General features: G+C 32.8%; 2 protein-coding genes across 11 annotated transcripts in view; one reads left to right on the top strand and one right to left on the bottom strand.

The window, feature by feature from the left end:
* The window catches only part of LOC134721504 (formin-J-like), a 45066-nt gene extending 39957 nt beyond the window's left edge, over positions 1 to 5109 (top strand). For all 3 annotated transcript variants that reach the window (XM_063584574.1, XM_063584575.1, XM_063584576.1), the window contains exons 14-17: positions 369 to 450; positions 967 to 1061; positions 1883 to 2011; positions 2738 to 5109. In XM_063584574.1, the coding sequence (XP_063440644.1) occupies positions 369 to 450; positions 967 to 1061; positions 1883 to 2011; positions 2738 to 5008 (2577 nt within the window). In that variant the 3' untranslated portion in view covers positions 5009 to 5109. The remainder of the gene's footprint in view (positions 1 to 368; positions 451 to 966; positions 1062 to 1882; positions 2012 to 2737) is intronic.
* Positions 5110 to 11842: 6733 nt separating this feature from the next.
* Positions 11843 to 15182, bottom strand: part of LOC134721503 (beta-1,4-galactosyltransferase galt-1-like) — a 28654-nt gene continuing 25314 nt past the window's right edge. For 7 of the 8 annotated variants that reach the window (XM_063584573.1, XM_063584569.1, XM_063584572.1 and 4 more), the window contains one exon: positions 11843 to 12902. In XM_063584573.1, the coding sequence (XP_063440643.1) occupies positions 11957 to 12902 (946 nt within the window). In that variant the 3' untranslated portion in view covers positions 11843 to 11956. Of the gene's footprint in view, positions 12903 to 14231; positions 15093 to 15182 lie in introns of those variants that run through there. The other variant, XM_063584565.1, reaches the window with a different exon arrangement.

The following is a 15182-nucleotide window of genomic DNA, read 5'->3' as shown; positions in this document are numbered from 1 at the left end:
TAATGACTTACTTTAAAAACTCTACAATTAATTTTCATTTACAAATTTGACCAATAAGTTGTTACGTTGACCTATACTATCAAAGATATGGCAACGATAAGTGTTTGAAAAAAGCAACTTCCTTGGTGCCTTATTTTGATTTGGTTTCTTTTACGTAAATCTTCTGATTTTCGTATCCAGATTGTATTGAAAATAGGATTATGTTGAATCAAAGTTTTTTTTTTACTTGTCTTGTCCAACAGTTTCATTTCATGATTGTGTCGGATTTTTTTTAAGTCTGGCTTTTGTGTTATATGTTATTTCCTCTGATATCTTCAATTATGTCCTTTGTCATTAAAATGTTTTCAACTTTTTTGTTCTTTTTAAAGGTTGCTGAGCAGTTCTCACAGAACGGAAATAATGAGAATACTTTCCAAATAAAATCAACAATTGATAACTTTCATACTTCAGGTATAACGCTCATACATTACTTTGTATAATCTGCGAATTCAGCTTCTCCATATTTGCATTAAATACTTTTGTTTCTCGATATTTAAATGTTATATGTACCCTTTTTTTCAACCTTTAATTATTGACCGAATGTCGATTGTATCATTCTATGAAATCATATTTTCTAGTATGCTACAAATAATCAGTAGCCAAATTCAGTTTTAATAATAAAAAACTCATTGAAATACCAGGTAGTAAATTTATTTATCCACTGCACAAAAAGTTAAATAAAACAAAAGTTGAAATTGTTAGACGCAACATTTAATTCACCAAATCAAATGTGTCTGAATACATTGTATACCTTTTTTTATATATCTGCTATAATTTGCGTACATTTAAAAGTATTACTAGATTTATATATATATTCCCAGTTCAGCATTATGTAATTTTGCAAACTTCATTTAAAAAGAACACGAATAACTCGTGAAATAACTTAAACTCATTCCTCAAACTTATTTCCTCACTTTGTTTCTTCAGCTATTGAGATGTTAACAGAAGAAGAACGGTTATTGCACGATACAAAAGATGTCTATCAAAAGACTTCAACATATTTTCTTTATGGTGAAGCGCCGGTATGTAGCTATTTAACATCAAAATAAACTTTTCCAATGAGCTTCTATTTTCACTTTTTGAACTGGTATATTTAAGCAAAGAGCAGCTTTTTTTTATTACAAACAATATTAAAATTTGCTTTATTTTCATGGTTGGAACTAGTACCTAATTCGTGGATGAAAAATAACATATCACAATGACAAATTGGAAATCAAAAATCCATAAAACACCATTCTTAAAACTTAAGCTTAATATAAATTTTATAAAAGGGGGATGAAATTTAAATAATGTATCTATGGGGCTTGTTTTTCGTTGCTTTTCATATTTTATTCTATTTATCGTTGTGACTTCAATACAACCTCAAAATGGGGATCAAGAGAAATGTGATAAAAATGTCAAAAGAAGATAAGTCATAATCGTCAGGGAACAACCTTTGTTCAAGAGTTATTAAGCCTTTAAGTTAATATTTATTTGAATTTAAAAAATTAATAGCTGGAATCTTTTGAACACGCTGTTCAAAATCGTTTTCCTTTGGGATTGAACGTCAGCCGTCATTGATGATAAATCGAACTAACCAATATGGAATTTGCTAAATCATAAAGTGTGTTGAATGGTCTGTAGGTCAATCCCCTCGTTTTCCATATTCATGCAATGCAATTATGTTAAATTGGATGCAGCCTTATTAAACCATGGGGTATAATTTTGTTCAAAATTTAAAAAAAAAATGTAGTTTGCATATGTGAATCTCATACGTCTTATAAATTATTCGTATGAAACCGACTTCCATTTGTTTTGTGCTCCATAAAGTTTGTGTATTTAAAATGTGTTACAATATTTTCAGAATAAACCACAGAACTTTTTTCAAATATGGGCAATATTTCTACATGACTGCAAATATTACTGGAAGCTGGCACATCGGCGAATCGCTAAAGAAAGATTCGAACTTGAATTTAAATATAAAGGACAAACGGTAAGTAAAGTAATCTGGATAAAGGGAGGTAATAAATATTACCGTTACAAACATTTTATCTCGTTTGATATTCAGAGTTAAGTTGAAAGTTATTTACGTTACCTAAGCATCAAAGTTATCGGTTTCTGAAGATAATATGGGGTGGGTTCTTTTATTTCTTAATGTGGTATGGTATGGTAAGTTGAGATATATATAAGTTATCAGTTAAAGTGACTTTAGTTTAGAGTGTTTTTGGTGAACCACTGAATTAGATTCGAGCTATTTAGTGATTCAAGTTTCGGAATACTCATTAACTTCCGCATTATTATCCGATATACTCCAGGCTTACAAATTATTTTTTTTTATTTGAAATCATCTGCTCCATATAGAGGATGGAAATGCATAGGTAATGAAACTAAGATAAAAACAATCGCATTTTATCTTCATAATATGTGTCAAATCAATACAAAAGTATTGCACAATCCAATTCGAAAGCGGATTTGCAGAGCATTGACAAATTTCCACAAGTAGTGCCTTGTATGCATGTGTAATAATCTTGACATTCCTAAAAAGTAACAATAAGTTAAATATTTCAAAATATATTTCACCGATACAACATAAAAAACAGACGAACATTACAATGAAAGTAAAACGCTACAACAAAGTAAATTGTTAATAACATAGAAGATCATTTACCTTTTGAAACACTTAAGGACATTTTAAGATAATATGTACTTTTTGTTGTAGTCTATGGGAGCTTCGCATGGCTTTGACAACTACAGAGCAAATATGTTGCGACACTTGACAACCCTCAGGAATACCAACGATCCAAAAGATGGTTCATTGCATGTCAAACATTTAAACAATTGGATGGGCACAAATGAAGTTCCTATTAAACAGGAAAAGTCGGGGTCGGTATATTCATCACATCAAATGGACAATAAGCAGAAATATACACCACAAAGAAGTACGTCTCCGAAACCGCTTACCTCAGATCCGCCTGATTCAGCTAGTGTGCATAAACCTCAACCAATGAAAAGTGGATCTACTCCTCCGCACTATGAAAATCAAAATGATTTTGAAAAAGTAGTGTATGGTTCAAAACATGAAATTCAAAGTGATGAAAGGAGTGGTAATTCAGACAAAACAGACAAATCACAGTTTTCTTTTAAATCTTGGTTAAAGAGAGAACCAGGGAAGAGGCATAATAGCGGCGAAAGTAAATCTAGTGGTGAGGACAAACGTTTAGAACAAACAATTGAAAATGGTAAACGTACATCAGGAGAGACAACCCTTTCTAAAATCAAACATTCAGTAGTTCAAAAATTTACTAGTTCGACAACAACATCAAAGCAGCGCCATCAACAGTCCGTCCAAAATATATATGTAACAACAACTGAAAAAGCATATCAATCGCCACCCTCATATGTGCCATTGAGCTTAAATGTAAATGACATTGACCCATACGAGACAAGCTTAGGGCGGGAAAGTAGGTATGGTACGATGTCATCAGAAATAGATTTGCGACCGAATGGATTTGATAAAGGGAATTTAAATGATTCAGATTTGCAGGTTAATTCTGCTGAACGCAGGAGCAAGTTCGATGCTTCTAAGTTCACATATAAAGGAGTGAAAACACGACAAGGTTCAGATATTTCTACAGAGTACGCATCATTATATCACACTCCTCCATTTTCTTCTCCGCCAGTGACCCATATCGATAAGGATGGGTACGCATCTCCCATCATTCTCAACTCTACATCGAAAAGTGATATTAACAATAATGATACTAAGTTGCGAGGACAAGGTCGAGATCCGAGAAATCGAGCACCCCTAGCTCTTGGTAGTAACATAAGTATTTCAGACGCTTATAAAAGATCTGATACAGAACATACTGACGCCAAGAAATTGCATTTAGAAAAGAAGGATAAATTTGCTAACGATTCTGCAGTGTATCCTCACTCATCACATGTTTCTCGTTCTGGTCATTATCCGAGTGAAACTCCAACGAGCAGAAGTTATAACACATTAGAACATAGTGAAACAAATGTTAAATCAACTTATCCATATTCAGATTCACGTGCCAATGAAAATTCACATCATTTATCATCCGTTAAAAAACCTTGGGAAATTGCACGCGATCCACCTGCAAAACCGGAAAGAGTGTTGGAAAGATATCCGGGCAGTCAAAATCTGTCCATTAATCCGGAAAGTGCACATAGGGAAGTGAGAACTAATCAGCAATTTGGGATGTCTAATGATCAAATACCTCAAAATAATGATAACAGGAAATATATATCTAGAACTGCAATTAACCGTGCTCCGATAACATCACTGATCAAACGATTTGAAAAAGACCACGAACATGATTTAAATAAGGAATCTAATGAACAGCCTACTAAACAAATCATGTTGTCGACATCAACACCCATTACACCTCGACGACCAATGACATTGCACGAAAATGATGATGATCCACCACCTCTTCCGCCACGGTACGACTTCCATTCGTCATCTAATAAACAAGGGTTTGAAACAAACTCCCATCAGCAGTTTACACCACAGTTTTCCGAAACAGCAAAATTGCAAAGAACTCCTTTGAAACCCATTCATACGCGAGAAAGCACAGGAACAAGCGAACAAGAGGAAGGTTATAAGGATAAATTGCGTAAAGCGGCAACTAGTGCGGTTTTTGAACGTTATAAATCTCAGGGTACTCCTCCGAAACGTCAAGGTGGTGAAACACAGACTCCGCAGTATGGTCGACAAAGTAGCAATCAGTCTCAATTCAGTCATCAAAGCAGCCTCAATCAAGCTGCAGTTACTCCGTCAATAAGACAAAACCTTCCATTTGGGCGCCATGATGATGCGGCATTTTCAAATCCTTCATTACTCTCATATACACCTCAACAGCAAACTCCCCAATCTCAGAGCCGAAAAGCTGGACTTGGCCGGTTTGCAAATATTTCAACACACCAAGCATCAAATTCGGATAATAGATCCTCAATCCATTTATGAAATGCATTAGTAAGATTTTCTTACCTCAAACCATAAGAGAAATATATTTCGTTTACTTTATATTTTTATATAATATAATATATTAAATTTTATAATACTTATTTTTTACTTATTTACTTTATAGCTGAGCGTAATATAAACATATATCTCTTTACATCAGAATGCAGTATAGATTCCCTAGATTCAACCGAATTTGAATAAAATCACTGAACATTGTAGAAAAACAAAACAATTATTATAGTTCTTGCAACTTCCATAGTTGGCTTACATCGAATGGTTTCTTATAATAAAGTGTTAATGTATATATTCCACTTCCAAATATTTACATTAACAGTTATTATCGCTATTATCTGTATTTTTCCTTTGATGTTTTTTTGTGATAATTTTCATATCACTCGTGTAGAGTGAGAATGGAAATTATCGCTAGTTTCTAAGGTCCTTAGCAACAGCGTATTAATCTAATTCATGCGCTAGAGTGTCGGCCAATCAGAAAATATTAGCCGGAACTATACAAAAAAATGTTATCAGATGACTGCGATGAAATGTCAAAGATGATTTCTCGTTTTAATATTTTACCGTGAATTTCGCCGTTAAATAATTTATTGGAAGTTCATAAAAGTAATCAAATCATGTTTTAAACAGATAAAAAATATCCTTTTTTACACGAGTCTACTTCAAATCATCGTAGGTCTGTCTGCATGTACATTTCTTCATACGGCATGTATATTTCTTCGTCTACTTTGAAAATACATCATATATTCAACTGTTGACTTCATTTTGATACGTTGAAACACCAAATTACAGCTTATCAACAGTGAGAAAGATCCTCGCCATATTTGAACACGCCGGGTAGTCAGATGAGACATCTTTTTTTCAATGAATGAACTACCTGAGCGACTACATATTTATATCAAATAAGCCTACGCCAAAAAAAAAAGTACCACAAAAGAAAATGCATTATCATCGTATAAGATACTTTTTTTTTTACTGAAATTTGAATTAAATGATTTTCGAAAATACAAATAATAGCGATAAATAGATTATTTATGTTTTTTTAAACTCGATGCCTTTTCTCATTCTCATCTCATCTCAGGGCTCCGCCCTTCGATGAGATGAGAATGAGAAAATGCATCTCGTTTAAAAAAACCATAAATAATCTATAATTATCATTATTATACTAAATTGTGTGAAATATACTCAAATAAGTCAGAGTACAAAATTAAGAAGATGTAAACAATAAACCAACAAGTACCTTTAACGACAAAACACTCAATAAATACCAAGAGAGAAAAAAAGGAGATGTGTTTTGAACAGCGGTATACTACTGTTGCCTGTATTGATGAGACAGCTTTACACCTGAGTCGGATTTACTTGGATGTAAGCAGCTATAGGTTTCTGCAGGGCCTTCAACAATTAACAAAAAAAAAACGTATAATTGGTTATTAAAATTTCCAAACATGACAAATGTGAAAAAATACAATTGTCGAGAACACCAACGACAAAACAATGAACGAAAAATATAAAGGAATGCACGATTTCATTGGTCATATTTTTGTCATCTTTTGTTTTAAAATGAAAGGGTATAGCTGTTGCCTTTACATTTGATATTACCGACATGGAATACGTTTTTAACACTCCCTGACTAGCTTACAATCTCAAAATTTTTCGAACTAAAGTCAGTTTGACTTTCATATAGAATATATATTAACATATTATGACCAACGTGTAGCATATATGCAGTTAGTTTCGATAAGATGCACATGGAAAATCATGATATCGTCAACACAATACACAACAAGCATATCCTATAATAGAATACAAAGTTTACTCGATTATACGCCGAAGTAATCTATCCTGATAACATTTCTTTATTAAGGTGATGTATATTTTTCCTTTGTTGCATAACGTTTTTAATGCCTATTTTCAAATTAATATTGAGTTAGAGACAGTGAAACTATTGCATCTATTACGATATCTATCACATTCATGGGATAAAGAATTGATACCTTCTACTTGTACATTGGAACTACCAACTACCCTCCTTTAAACGGCGAGTAATTGGTCATTTAAAAAAAATCAACCGTAAGTAGTTACTATACATTTGCAAAATGAATGTCAATAAGTAACAAAAGAAAGAAAGCATGTGTTTGCGATACTAATGATTTATCTATATAGTTATTACTTCCAATAAATTTATTACTGCCAACCGATCATGTTAAGAGTATCATGCAGTATTGAAATCCTTCAAAAACAAGCGCCCGTTCATAATTTTGGTAGGAATGCAGCATTGGTTTTTAAGGCCAAATAATAAGATAACTTCATCTTTTTTCTTACCTCTCGCCAATGTGGTCTCTCCACTACAGTATTTTCAGCCCGTCGTGTCTGTTGTTTCTGTGTGTGACTGTATAAATTTCTAGACAGCTATTGTAATGTAGGAATTCTTTTATTTTCGAAGTGTAAATGGAATATGTCACATTGAACTTAACAAATCGTGCAGTTAATCGTTACATTTACTAATGAATAAAATTGATCATCGTTTGTGAAAGTATATCTATTGTATAAATTAATTAAGTAAAGGAAAGAGGAGAATAAATATACCTCGTATGTTTTGGCGCCATTCCAATTAAACTATAAACTGCCAGATACATGAACACTTCCGTGTTGTACACAACAATGAATACAAATTAACTCTACATCCATTTAAATGATTATACATAAGCTATGGAATTACAAAAGACGTTTTCATTCCATTGCACAATAATTTGACTCATTTTAATCTGTCGTGACCTGAAACGATAATGCCAAGTTTGATAAAGATCGACTGTATGAGATAACCTGATTTGTAGTAATAAGGCAATCATACATATTTAAACATTATGATATTCCTTGAGCGATTCCTACTGTAAGGAGGGAAGACAACAATATTACGAACCAACGCATCAGATTATGTTGACCTTTAACCTTAGATATATAGTTATCAAAGGTACCAGGATTATAATTTAGTACGCCAGACGCGCGTTTCGTCTACATAAGACTCATCAGTGACGCTCAAATCAAAATATTTATAAAGCCAAACAAGTATAAAGTTGAAGAGCATTGAGGATCCAAAATTCCAAAAAGTTGTGCCAAATACTGCTAAGGTAATCTATACCTGGGATAAGAAAATCCTTAGTTTTTCGAAAATTCAAAGTTTTGTAAAAGGAAAATTTAAAAAAATGACCACATTATTGATATTCATGTCAACACAGAAGTGTTGACTACTGGGCTGGTGATACCCTCGGGGACGAAACGCCTGGGTATTAAATAAGGTTCATCATTGCTCACGGATACGCGTCTTGTAAATATCGAATGTCATTGATAAAACTCCACTTTCAAAGAACAACATCACTGGCTATGATTGATCAAACAATTGAGTTTTCCTTTTCTCAACAGAATAGCCATTGTAAAATGAAATCACTATATTCTATCAAGTATTTACTTGTAAGCACATTATACGATATCTTATCGGGTGCAACATATTGAGCAGGATATGCTTATCCTTCTGTAGCACCTGATAGCAATCTCGGTTTTTTATGGGTTTCTTCTTGCTCAAGTCTTTAGTTCTTTTATTCTGTTTGTTTTGTTCCTAAAATTGTTGTCAATCAAATTGAATTTTATGCGACTGTCATTCAAGTCAGAGGTTTAGCTAGCTATAAAACTATGTTTAATCCACCATTTTCTACATAAGAAAGTGATTGTTCAAAGTCATGCACGAATATACCATTTGTTATACATTTTCTTTTGATGTGTTTGAGCTTTAAATATGTTGCCATTTTCTGAGGAACTTTCCGGCTATAAAAAAAAAGTAAAAACACAAAAATACTGGACACCGACGAAAATTCAAAAAGGAATATCCAAAATCAAAAGGCTAAATGAAAAGTCCAAACACATCAATGGATGGATAACAACTGTCATATTCCTGACTTGGTTCAGGTATTTTCTAATGTAGAAAATGGTGGATTGAACCTGGTTTTGTAGCTAGCTAAACCTCTCACTTGTATGACAGTCGCATCAAATTCCATTACATTGTCAACGGATGCGTGAACAAAACAAACATACTCAAAGAGTAAAAATGTCCAAAATAGGGGTACAGCAGTCAACATTGTGTTATCATCTTAATCACTATAAAAACAACAAATGTAACGAAGAAGCAGAAAAAGGCATTATTACATCGAATTTAGATAATTCTTTGGAGATAATTTTCATCTGAGTTCGGTATTTTTGTTATTTTACTTTTTGGTATAATGCTACTGGTCTTTTGGTCATTTTCGTGTACTACCATTGCATTGTCGGTTTGTTTTCGTCCTGTGAGATTAAACATCCCTTTAGAATCTTTCACCTGTCTTTTGTACGTGCGATTTTATCAAGGTTGGTCTATATATCTTTTAGTTCTTCTTTATTGTGAATATAAACATTCTTTTGTCTTCTGTATGTGACTCTACACAATCGGCGAGCATGGCAATTGTTGTCCTCCAAAGAATTATACATAGTTTCATTTGAAACATCTACAGGCACAGTAAAGGTTAGTATCAGCATATGTTGTTGACAAATCAATCATGTACAATTATTAATAAAATTTCACTGCGAATTGAATAAAGATTAAGGAAGTATGGGCAATATAATATTAATCAATTATCAAATTTGCAATTTCCATAATACTAATTAAATCGAATATTTTTGCTTAAATGAATATTAACTAAAGTATAATTCCTTAATGAGTAATTATGTTACTTTTACAAAGTAATTAGATTTTAATCGTCAAAAGCTAGGAAACTTTCATATGCATGGTGATAAATCAATTTGTTTGCCTTTAATCGTGAATTTTAATGTCTGCACAATTTTGACGACTTTTTAAAAAGCCGTTTCAGAGTTATTGGACTTTGTTTGTAAAACAGGAAAATTTTCGTTCTGTCCTACTAATGCATGATTTTTTAATACCTTATGAAATTTATGCATTTAGATACATGTGATAGATTTCAAAAAGGATAGTTTGATTTTGAAGATTTTCAAATTAGCTGTCCCGATGTTATTTCAATTAATATCGAAAAAAAAATGAAAATTACTTGTTTGCGTTCACTGAATGAATCGATTTTGATTCAATCAAACAATAGTGAGTTTCCAATTTAGTTTTGAAAATATTTAGTTTAGTGATTCCATAGTTATCGGAGTTCAATCTGTACACAAACTATATTTTATATCTGAAGTAGTATATATACGCTTTGATGAATCGCTTCAAATATTTACATTCTGATTTGATAATTTAAAGAAATGATTTAAAAATTTACGTACATAGTGACCGCATTGACCTTTATGGCATAAAAAGAGAGGAGCTGTTCCCTCTGTCCTTTAGTATTTTTTTCTGAAGGAAATCAATAATTTTTAATTCAAAATATGCATTTTATATATACCGGAAAAGCTTCTTCGAAACCCCATAAATCCAGTAAAAAAAAAAGTCTTTAATTTATGAAATTATTTCTCCTTTTAATCTATAAACATGATCAAGGGTGTCCCTTTCCATACAAAAAACTGTTCTAAATTGCCCTCTATCTTAAACTTGTATTTTGCTGTCCTTAATTCATAGCTTAAACACTGAATTGTCCATCCACACCAATTTGTAGACGAGCATATCGTACATCTTTATGCAGCCAGCTAATTGTTCGTAATTCTTTCCATCATCTCCTCCCGTTAATGATTTATTCCCTGTTCCTCGGATTCTCTTGGATGATGTTAAACAATTGTTTTAAGATGATTTCCAGGTCAAAAAGAATTTCCTAATAATTTGACCAAGGTTCACTGATTTGAAATAAATGTAAAATAATTGTTTTTTTGAAAATGTGACTTAATAAATGTGTTACGTTAGTTGGTACTTAAAAGAAAAAATATCAAAGCAATGGTTCTTTTGGTAAAGTTGATGTAATCTTTTGGAAAGTTTTACGGATGCAATCATGCTCTTATCAACCGTTACGGCATTAAAGATCATATATTGCACCACATGTTTTAGCCACAATTCGGGCTGGATTTTGTTGCTGGTTTATGACTTTGCTTTCGTTTAACAGTACACACAACGGATGTCACTTTTAGAGTTTTATATGTTGAACCGTTCCGCAGCAACTCAGTTCTTAACTTGTCCAGCTTTTGTTGGGTTCGTGTTGTTAAATCTTTAGTTTTTAGTGTAGTGTTTTGACGTCTAGAATTCGTGTGTATACATATGTTATTTAAAGGTTTTGTCTTTGCTATGGTGTTGTCTTTTTCCCAATTGTGTTTTTTATTGTATAATTTTTCAGCATCTCAGTTCACTCCTATTTTTTTCGTGGCGTTCGTGCTGCTAAGTAGTGTTTTGTAAACTTGTATTTTCGTTGTCCATCGTTTTGGGTTTTTTTTTCTTTGCCATGACGTTGTCCGTTTCCCTCGAACTATTAGTTTAAGAAATCCCCTTGGTATCTTCTGTTTTTTTCTTTGTACTTCTTTTTCCGTTTTGAGAACTAATCCCACTACATTTCTCCCATAATGCAGTAGCAATACTACTGCAGCCAAAGTCATGACTTTTTTTGATAACTAGATGCAAAAATGCTATTGCAGACCATACGGGTTTTCTTATCATTGTTGAAGGTCGTACATTGTACTTTTAGTATTTTTCTTATGAAGGAAATACGATGGCTTATCCGTGCTTACTAATCTTCATTATAATTAAGGTGGATAGTTCTCTCATTGGTAATAATACCACATCTATTTTTTTCATGAAATAACTTCCATAAACGTTAATTCTATAAATTGCAAAATGAACTATGAAATCTATTGAAATTCAATATTTATAATATTCAACATTTTTATAAAAACAAATAATCTAAATGCTGTTTTGGCATTAATTAGAGTGTCAAATCACCTTTGACACAAATTGCAAAAATGAGATCACGAATCAGTATGGCTGATTGGTCCTAAAGGCACATCTTTTAACATTTCCCATGCATGTATTGTATTCTGTAATAATTCATTTCTATAAACCATAGTCCTGTTATCCTCAACACCTGTGTTAGCATCGTTTGGATTTAACCAATCCCTATAATGGTGCATGCGTGCGAATACTGGATCAACAAAATGAGCTTTAGTACCCGCCCGGTACCGCCAAATATTGTGGATTCCGACAGTGTCTATTTGTTTCGGATCAACAATATATTTCGATCGATGGCTTTTCCCGAGTACTTTCGATTCTCGCTTTTGCTTCAATAAAGTGTTCATTTTATATTTTTGAGCTTTGTCTTTACCTTCAAAGTTGTTCGTTGTGTCTGGCCATTCTTTTCGAAAGAAAAAACACCTAAATATATAAGCACCGGAACCTTTTGGAAGAGCTTCCATCATATCGGACCAAGTTAAGTGTTTCTTTGGTATAATGAATTCATCTAAATCTTGAAAGACAACGTATTTGCTGACATACATATTGCGATATAAACAGTCATTTAAAGCTGCAAGTTGAGCAAAGTAATGAATTTCTACAGGCTCTTTTTTCTTTGGCCACGTGTCAACCTTCATGGGAAGATTCCATTTTAAAACTTCCACTAGTCCTTGTTCTTTATAATATTCTAGAACCCTATCCACATTGGAGTCTGTGCTATAGTTGTAAAACACAAAGTAGTCTGCCCCTAATATTCTGTTGAATTCTATCATTTCCACCAATTCGTATGCTTTACTATAGCGGTAATTCAAGGGAGAAACACAGACAGTAAACTTTCTTTGTTGTTGCTGAGGATAAACTATTGGCAATATGTTTGATGGAGATTTACAATGATCGGTTGACAATGATACGGCGTATGGACGAGTCGACTTAGGTAAAGGGCATGTATAAAATGCAGCACTGTATCTGAAATGAGAAAAAAAATCATTGTTATCTTCATCTGCATCATTTAGTGCATAAACATAGAAATTTGTATATGTTACTGTTTCATGTTTATAATTGTAGAATTTACGTGCATGTCATAAATGTACATCATGCTTTGTGCATTTCGTTGCACATTATTCAAAAAGATGTATGTGGAGCGTACATTGTCTAATCTTCTCTACAAGATTAGTCTAAATGTTAAAATCATCGCTTTAAATTATTATTACATGAATACAACATTCACTTCGCTATCAACATTAATACACTAGCAATGCTGATGGCCAATAATTCAAAGGAAGATCCATTGATCGATTGATTAATTGATTGATTTATTGATTGACGTTTAGTTTAATAATGCTGGAATGATGGAATTTCGAATTCAGACTTTTTGTATGACTACTTACGGAAACAATTTTTGCCGAGTTCTAAAAGTTCTGAGAAATTGTCATTTGCCACCCTTAGTCATCAATCTAAACTTGACAGAACACATTTATCCATCTAAATCGCCAAACAAATGCCCCGCCCCTCTGCATTGAAATAAAGCATGACAGAATGAATCTTGATTACATATTTTATACCCATGTGATTTTGTCAACCCAATGGGATGGAAAGATAACTAATAAACAAATAACAATAACTTAGACTCATAATAATATATAAATACATTCTGGATGGTAGCCCTACTTAGAGCTTGTCTGATCGACATGATGAGTCGTGGTTTTATTTTCATTGCAAGTCAGACAGTCTATCCCCTAGCTATTTCTCCAAAATACATGTAACATGTGCCTTGGTGAAAAGCAACACATAAAGATTTAAGAGCAGAGCTTAACACGACTACGTTGTAAGGGCTTAACACGACTACGTTGTAAGGGCTTAACACGACTACTGTCAAATCGCTTAATTAAGCAAACATGTTATAACAACGAATATGTAGTGGTTAGTGCATCGGACTACTAACACAAAGGTTCCTGGTTCGATTCCCGTTTGGGATGAAAATTTCAGGAACTCAATTTTCGGCTCTCCCTTGACACCATATGCGAGTACGGTGTTGAGGAAACGATGATAGTCCGTCGGAAGGGGACGATAAATGGCTAACCCGTGTTAAGAGAGAGCCATTATACATATCTCTTGCACGTAAAAGACACCCTTGTAGATTTTGCACCCGCAAAGTGGAAAGGGATTAATATAAGTTGCAAAACTTGTTTCCCAATCCACTATAAATAAATATGTTTAAACTAAATGAATACACCTCATTGGTGGAAAACTAAAGGAAAACTACAATTTCAATTTTAATCAAAATATATGACAAACCTTTTCCCGCGGTTTTCCGGCATTGCTTTCCTTTTTACTATAGTTTCATTACAAGTATTTAAAGCATTAGGAGAAAGTTCATTGAAGAATCGGCATTGATACTGCACGGTCCTATTTAGCAGACTTTTACGGGTAGTTGTTGCTATTATACTTATAAGATCTTCCCTGTGATAGAACGCAGAAAATACATAACTCTTATCGCAAAAACTAACATTCTGCCATAACGGTTTAAGAGAAATAGTGGTAAATAAATTCAATAATCCATACGGGTTATTTGAAACATTATTACTACCGTGAGTATTGCTTGTAACACCACGATGACGCCATGTTTCTTTTGTATTATCAATGAAATCGAAACTTGTTGCAGTATTTTTATGTTTTAATTCTCGTATTTTCACAAGAAGAAATCCAAGAAAGCAACAATAAAAAGTGACACCACAGAAAATTAGACCGTAAAATAAAGCTCTGAGGCGGCGTCTGCCCATTTAAGATGATGTCGTCTGCAAATTAAATGCTTAAGCATTTCAGGAAAAAAAATATTCCAGGTGAAAAATCAATCACTGAGAATAACTTTTATCATCAATGTATTCCCTTTGAATTTGAATAAGGTTTGTGAGATTTTGATCCAGAATATTTACATCCATTAATATATCAGGAAAACGTAATCAATATGATTTCCGAATTTAACTTGAAGCATACTTTAAGCCAATGTAGTATGGGTGATGTTAAGAACCTTTATCCTCTCAACCCTAACCAGATCAGTTTACATATATACTTATTGTATTATTTGTCAATATAGGTTCCAAAAACAAACAGATATTGATATTTATATTTATTTAGGCTATTTTCTTATGTGTACAATTATTAAAGGATTTCAAATAACACGACATTCAAAGAATGTTTGGGGAACAATTTGGGTTTAAACTCGGTATATCCTCGCGAAAATATTAA

Source organism: Mytilus trossulus, chromosome 6 (assembly GCF_036588685.1).
Source record: "Mytilus trossulus isolate FHL-02 chromosome 6, PNRI_Mtr1.1.1.hap1, whole genome shotgun sequence".
NCBI classification, from domain to species: domain Eukaryota; kingdom Metazoa; phylum Mollusca; class Bivalvia; order Mytilida; family Mytilidae; genus Mytilus; species Mytilus trossulus.
This window is presented reverse-complemented; position numbering and strand designations above follow the sequence as displayed.